General features: G+C 35.0%; 1 protein-coding gene across 2 annotated transcripts; it reads right to left on the bottom strand.

The window, feature by feature from the left end:
• LOC149399459 (uncharacterized) lies at nucleotides 1–5,113 on the bottom strand. Of its 2 annotated transcripts, none has more exons than XM_089613068.1 (12): nucleotides 4,812–5,113; nucleotides 4,620–4,701; nucleotides 4,061–4,133; nucleotides 3,594–3,686; nucleotides 3,352–3,471; nucleotides 2,539–2,901; nucleotides 1,663–2,072; nucleotides 1,472–1,571; nucleotides 1,322–1,381; nucleotides 1,131–1,217; nucleotides 917–1,042; nucleotides 1–595 (listed from the first exon to the last, which is right to left on the bottom strand). In XM_089613068.1, the coding sequence occupies exons 2-12, from the start codon at nucleotides 4,697–4,699 to the stop codon at nucleotides 293–295; spliced, it is 1,815 nt and encodes a 604-aa protein (XP_089469194.1). In that variant the 5' UTR covers nucleotides 4,700–4,701; nucleotides 4,812–5,113; the 3' UTR covers nucleotides 1–292. The 2 variants fall into 2 exon arrangements, with proteins under 2 accessions (XP_089469194.1, XP_089469195.1); XM_089613069.1 differs by having other exon boundaries at nucleotides 4,620–4,713.
• Between the last annotated feature and the right edge of the window lie 563 nt (nucleotides 5,114–5,676).

Genomic DNA, 5,676 nt, shown 5'->3' on the forward strand with positions numbered 1-5,676 from the left:
AATTGCAACAAAAAAAATTAAATAAATAAAAAACAATTAAGATATATGTTGTTTTGATACAAATTCATGAAAAATAATTTATTTACAATGGCAGAGGCATAAATTCAACTCAATCACACACAGTCAAATTGTAGTCAAAATCCCACAAGTTGCTGCATAATTTATATTGCAAGTTCAACTCTTTTTCTCCTTCCATATATGGGGTTTTTTTTTAATTTTTTTTCTTCTAATTTTGTACACATAGAGATAAAATCAGCAAAAAAAAAAAAAAAAAAATCTAGTAATAAATTATTCACTTAGCTAGCTCTTTGGAGATGAGGTACCGAAACGCAAAGTTGTGAGGAATCCATTCGATGGTCTTTCGCGATTTTCCGGTCTGAGATTTATCGACACTCTTCCTCAAATTTTTTGGAAGAGTTCGCCGAACCATTTCTAAAACATCGACCGGAGACAAACCCGATTCCTTTGCGAAAGACTCGACTATCTTCGGAAGCAAAATCCGGTGGTCCTTGCGAACGCCGAAAGAAGCTCTAACGTACTCCTCTTTTGCACCTTCAAGTTCTTGCAACACTCTCTTAGGCGTGTACACCCGAACCTGAACAATTAAACATGAAACTTAACCAGACCATCCTAAACGGTTTTATAAAATTAACCAATTCATACCGCACCGTTTTAGACTAGTCCAGTTGGGGTTTGGTGTGTTTTATTGTCATAACCAACTTTAATAATTTTTTAATTACCTTAACTCTTAATAAAAACACGGCACGCTACTAATTAACAAATTTAATTTATATTAAAAATTCTACATATCATAAATTGCGTATGTCAGAAAAAAGGTCATGCTCGATTCAATATATGGTGGTCTGGTCTAAACTAAAGGGACTATAATTTTAAAAAATTGAAATTAAAAAAATACCGCGGGATCAGAGTGGCTTCCGGAGCAAAGAGAAAAGTGTAAGAGGGGTTCCGGATGGTGAATCGCGTAGCCTTGTCGATCATCTCCGGCCTTGAACTTTGATCTCGAAAGCAACAACCGAAGCCACTACAAATTCGCAGCCGTTCAAATACAGATTTAGATTTTGTTATACGATAAAAATCAATGAAAAGAAATCCGAGGAATCGAGATTTACCTGCCCGGGACGTGAGATGCGACATCCAAGTATACAACTTTGTATCGTATCTGCGCTGATTGTGTGACCCCCTATGTTATAAGCAGCCTGAAAAACAAAAATAATAAAAAATTAAAATTGCTCATCAAACTGATTTTTTTTTTTGTTACTTTTTTGCACCATGATTGAAGAAAGTCTACTTCCTTAATTACCTTGAGGAGTAAAAGAACCCTCTTTACGTTGTTTTGTGGGATGCCATAAGCTAAAAATGCCTAAAAGGAGAAAACAAAGAATGACTTGAGATTTAAGTTACTTGAGAGAGAAAGATTGAACCATTTTTAACGTTGAGAAGAGTTTATTACATGCATCACCAAAGCATTGTGTATGTTGATCCAGAAAGCTAGCTTTTCATCATGATCCAATCTTCTAGGATCAACTTCCTCAAGCCGAGAGATCAATGACCTAATAAACAGAATTAAATCAAACTTTCAATCTCGATTTCGAGGTCTAATTATTAAAAACATGTAGGAATAAAAACAAAAGAAATGGTGACCTGAAATTTTGTAGCAAATGCTCAATGTCGCCTAATTTCTGGCTATCTCGGTATATCCACGGCACTTCGACCATTGTGCTGTAGGGCCCGCTGAACTCCTTGAGGCCTTCAACGTGAAACGGGTTATCGAGTTGGACGTCGAAAGAGGAATTGTTCCTGAACCCGGGGCTCCACATATCGCCGCCCTGTGCTTCTCTCGGTGAAAACCCGCTCACCGACGACAGAGACGAGTTCGGAGACGAGAGAGTGTTGTGAGTCAACGGCGGGTCCGAGAGCTTGCAATAGATCGCGGTCATGCATTTCATCATGTCCTCCGACAGCCTGTTCGGGGTCTCTGGAATGTGGTCGGAGATTCGTGTGCCGAGATGCTCCGCTAGACTTATTATGTTCGACGAACTGTTCTGAGCATACTATTATTCAAAAATAAAAAATATTCAGGGCAGGTTATTCGTATACAATCGAATTAGTCAGAGGAAATTAAATTAAATGGCCTTCAAGTGAGTAATTTTCTCTTAAATGACATTAAGTCAAGGATTCAAGTGATAGATAAGCTGTCGATTTTTCGTCGAATTTTCGGTAATTTTGGTGGAAAAATCCAATGATCCGTTTTTTTTTTTTTTTTTATTTCTTATTGTACACGAAGACCGGAAAAATTTTAAAGTCCGCATTTTTTTTTATTAATATAAAATTCTCGTCGGCATTATATCAGTCACTGGAATTTTCGTAATATGAAAGTATCAACAAAAACTAGATTTGAAAACTAAATTTATTTGAATACCTTCTGAATAGTGTTCCTTTGGATTTTGAACTATCATCCTATTATTATGGATTTATGGCCATGAGATATTCCAAATGATAAGTACAAACAAAACTAACCTCTGACATGGACAACGGTTGGGAATGACAATAGCGCAGGGCTTTTCCTGAGGCCTCGCCCGGAGGAGAAGCTCTCGTTGAGCGTTGAGACAGAGTTGAGTGGCAACGGTGCACGCCAGAGTCCAAGAGTTTCTCTTCTCCGTGGCCAACTCCACTGGATTGGACAAGACCCGCCTTTGAAGCCTCCGAAATCCTGCTTCTTGGGGTATTCACCGGAGATTTCAACCTTTCACTCTTTTTAGGAGGAGAAACCGAATTTGGTTGTCCGTCGAAAGCTTTTCGGTACAACGAGAGAAGATATTGTTCCAAATGCATAACTTCGACTTCCAAAACCGCAATGTCCTTGATTAGCTCCGTAGCCGGCTGGAAGAAAAAATAAAGTGTCAAGACAACATGAAAATCATAGTCCAAGTTAAATATTTTTAAAAAAAAAATCTTAATAATGCAAATAGTCTTTGTACTAATAGTCCTCAAACTACTGAATTTGTAGCATTTTTTTTTTCTAAAAATAAATATTAAAAATATATCACTTAAAGAAAACTTATAACCTGTTTCTTAACTTATCTAGCTTGTTAATAAAAAAAGACTGATTAAATTATAATGCAACCACACACAAAAATAGACATTATATTTAGGTGTTGGATTTCATAAAAAAAAAATCATAAAAATAACTAAAGAATCACTTAAGATGTTACAATATCAATAATTTAAGGGCTATTTTGCCAATAAAACTAGTTTAAACTTTTTTTTTTTTACTATATTTAAACTGTAATTGGGGATTTCTAAAAAAGCCTATTTTTTTCCACGAGTTACCTTGGGAATTTCTACATCGTTCAAATTACTAATATTCGTGGAGGTTCGGTAACCCAATGCTCTTTCTAGAGCGCTCCGAACCTGAAACTGGTCTTGTAACCTTTTCTCAAGCTGCACGATCTGCACCGGAGACGCTCAAATTCTTTACAAAAATACTTATATTATTTTCGAAAACTGAAATTGTCTTCGTTTAAAGACAACAAATTAAATCAATTGTTTTTTTTTCCTTTATTTTTGTGTACCTCTTCCTTCAAAGAGTTATGCACTTCTTTCTTAGGCGATTGTTGCTCCTTCAACGACGTAAGAGCTACGTTGTCTTTCACTGGTCCCATATCCTGTTGCATGAATTATTATTATTATTAATTAATTTCCAAAGAATTTCATTTAATGAGTTTCATGACAAATAAGCCATATTTCCTTTTCCACCAGCTTGAAATCTTTTGTACTCGTAAATTCGTAATCCAAGCCTTTCCAATCAGCTTTTACTTTCACGTAGACCAAAATGTGGGCTTTTTTGAGCAAAGACATTAAATTAATTTATTAATATTGATCAGCCATGATTCATGAAGAACAGAAGAGTTATCCTTGTTGTTATGATGGGTGTCACTGAAATCACCTTTGAAGAAATATAATATACAGTTCTTTATAAAGCAAAAAGGCGAGGGATAAAATAATAAATTTATCAAATAAAAAGAGAAGTTTGACTTACCAATTTCACACGGTTTGATGTTTCCATGGAAGCACTCAGTACCTCCTTGTCATCCTTTCTCTTATCCGGAAAACTGCTTAGAGCACATGAGAAGAAAGAATGAGATCATTGAAGAACTAAGAATTTTTATGGTCTATTTTTCTAAAAAAAAAAAAAACTAGAAGAAAAATGAAATTTCCGGGCAAGAATCAAGTTTGGGCCTTTACGTATTTCAAGGAATTGAATTCAGAACTTGCTTGATTTGCACTGAAGAAGATCTGATTTTGACCAACACAAAACTAAAAGCCAAAAAGGCTTCTGTGTAACGGCAATAAATGAGGAACAAAGAGGACAAACATGAAAACAGTGGTGAAAGTGAAATAGATTACAAGTGAAGAATAAAAAAAAACAACCCATTCTCAGAAACCATTTAAGTTGAAGCACTTTCCCCATAAGATTTATACATTTACTCAATCCTTAAAACAGCCTTTGAATACAATGATTGCTAAGTAACAAAAAATAAATTATTGACTTCCCAACAAAAAAAAAATTGTGAAACTTGCTTAAGCCAAAAGCTAACCTCTTTGAACGCTTGTGAAGTGTAATCACTCTTCTCAGTCCGTTCATTTTGCTCTTCTCGTCAAACCCTTCCAAACCCATCTCTGAAGAGAAAACTCCCCATAAACGACGCAAAAGTCTCTCAGTCAATGGGAAAAATAGGAGAGAAGTTTTTCAACAGAAAAGACAAAAGGAGTGAAACAGAGCAAGTTACCAGAAAACAAAACTACAGAGAGTTCTTTGGCAATGAAGCTCTTCGAGATATAGAGAGAAACAAAAACGAGTTTTTTTTTTCTTCTTGTCCTTGTTTCTCACATTGGTCAGAGAGTTTCAATGAAAGCAACCCCAAAAGGCGATCATTGCAATTCACGGAGTGTGAAGAACAGAGCAGAGAGAGAGGTGAAAAAACAACGAAACTGAAAACCCCCCACAACTAACTTCGGCTATTAAAAGAGATTATTAAATAACATATATAATAAAAGATTGTTAGGCCTTTTTGACCCTGAATTTACCGTCTCTCTCTCTCTTTTTTCCACGAGCTTTTGGTAGACTAGAGTAAAGAAAGAGCTCTCAAAAATCAAAATGTCAAAGCGTCTAAAAGTGGACAAAGTGGCAAAAAACCTCAGTGGATAAAATGGTCTTAAAAGAGACAAACTAAAGAGCGAGAGAGAAGTGCTGTTGTGAATATTTTACTATTTTATATAGTTTTATTTTTATTATTATTATTATTTAATCGCATAAGGCATTTGTTTTGCATCAAAACAAAATTTCAACATTCTATTTTCTTGTTGGGAAGCAAGTGGGAGTTGGTGACCGCCTTGTCCATACCCTATGAGTTTAATTTGTTTATAATTTTATGCGCATGTTATATATATATATATATATATATATATATATATATATATATATATATATCTTAGTTAACTAGACCGTATGTGATGATCGGCTACATCATAAGTTCATAACCACGATATTGCATTTTTTGTTACTTGGATTTATGATTCATTAATGGGATGAAATGAATTACTAGCTTTGTACGAAGCTTGGTAGAAAGGTTTGGAAAAGAAAAAGAACGCAGA

Source organism: Urtica dioica, chromosome 4 (assembly GCF_054948205.1).
Source record: "Urtica dioica subsp. dioica isolate 48M chromosome 4, U.dioica_male_clone48M_v1_H2, whole genome shotgun sequence".
Lineage (NCBI taxonomy): Eukaryota > Viridiplantae > Streptophyta > Magnoliopsida > Rosales > Urticaceae > Urtica > Urtica dioica.

Bases quoted from the DNA above. Each gene is read 5' to 3' on its own strand.
- LOC149399459 (XM_089613068.1), bottom strand. From the start codon at position 4,699: ATGGGTTTGGAAGGGTTTGACGAGAAGAGCAAAATGAACGGACTGAGA. The intron at 2,073-2,538 runs GTTAGTTTTGTT...TTTGAATAATAG, and splicing joins AACCGTTGTCCATGTCAGAG to TATGCTCAGAACAGTTCGTC. The intron at 596-916 runs GTATTTTTTTAA...TTAATTGTTCAG, and splicing joins GAAGCCACTCTGATCCCGCG to GTTCGGGTGTACACGCCTAA.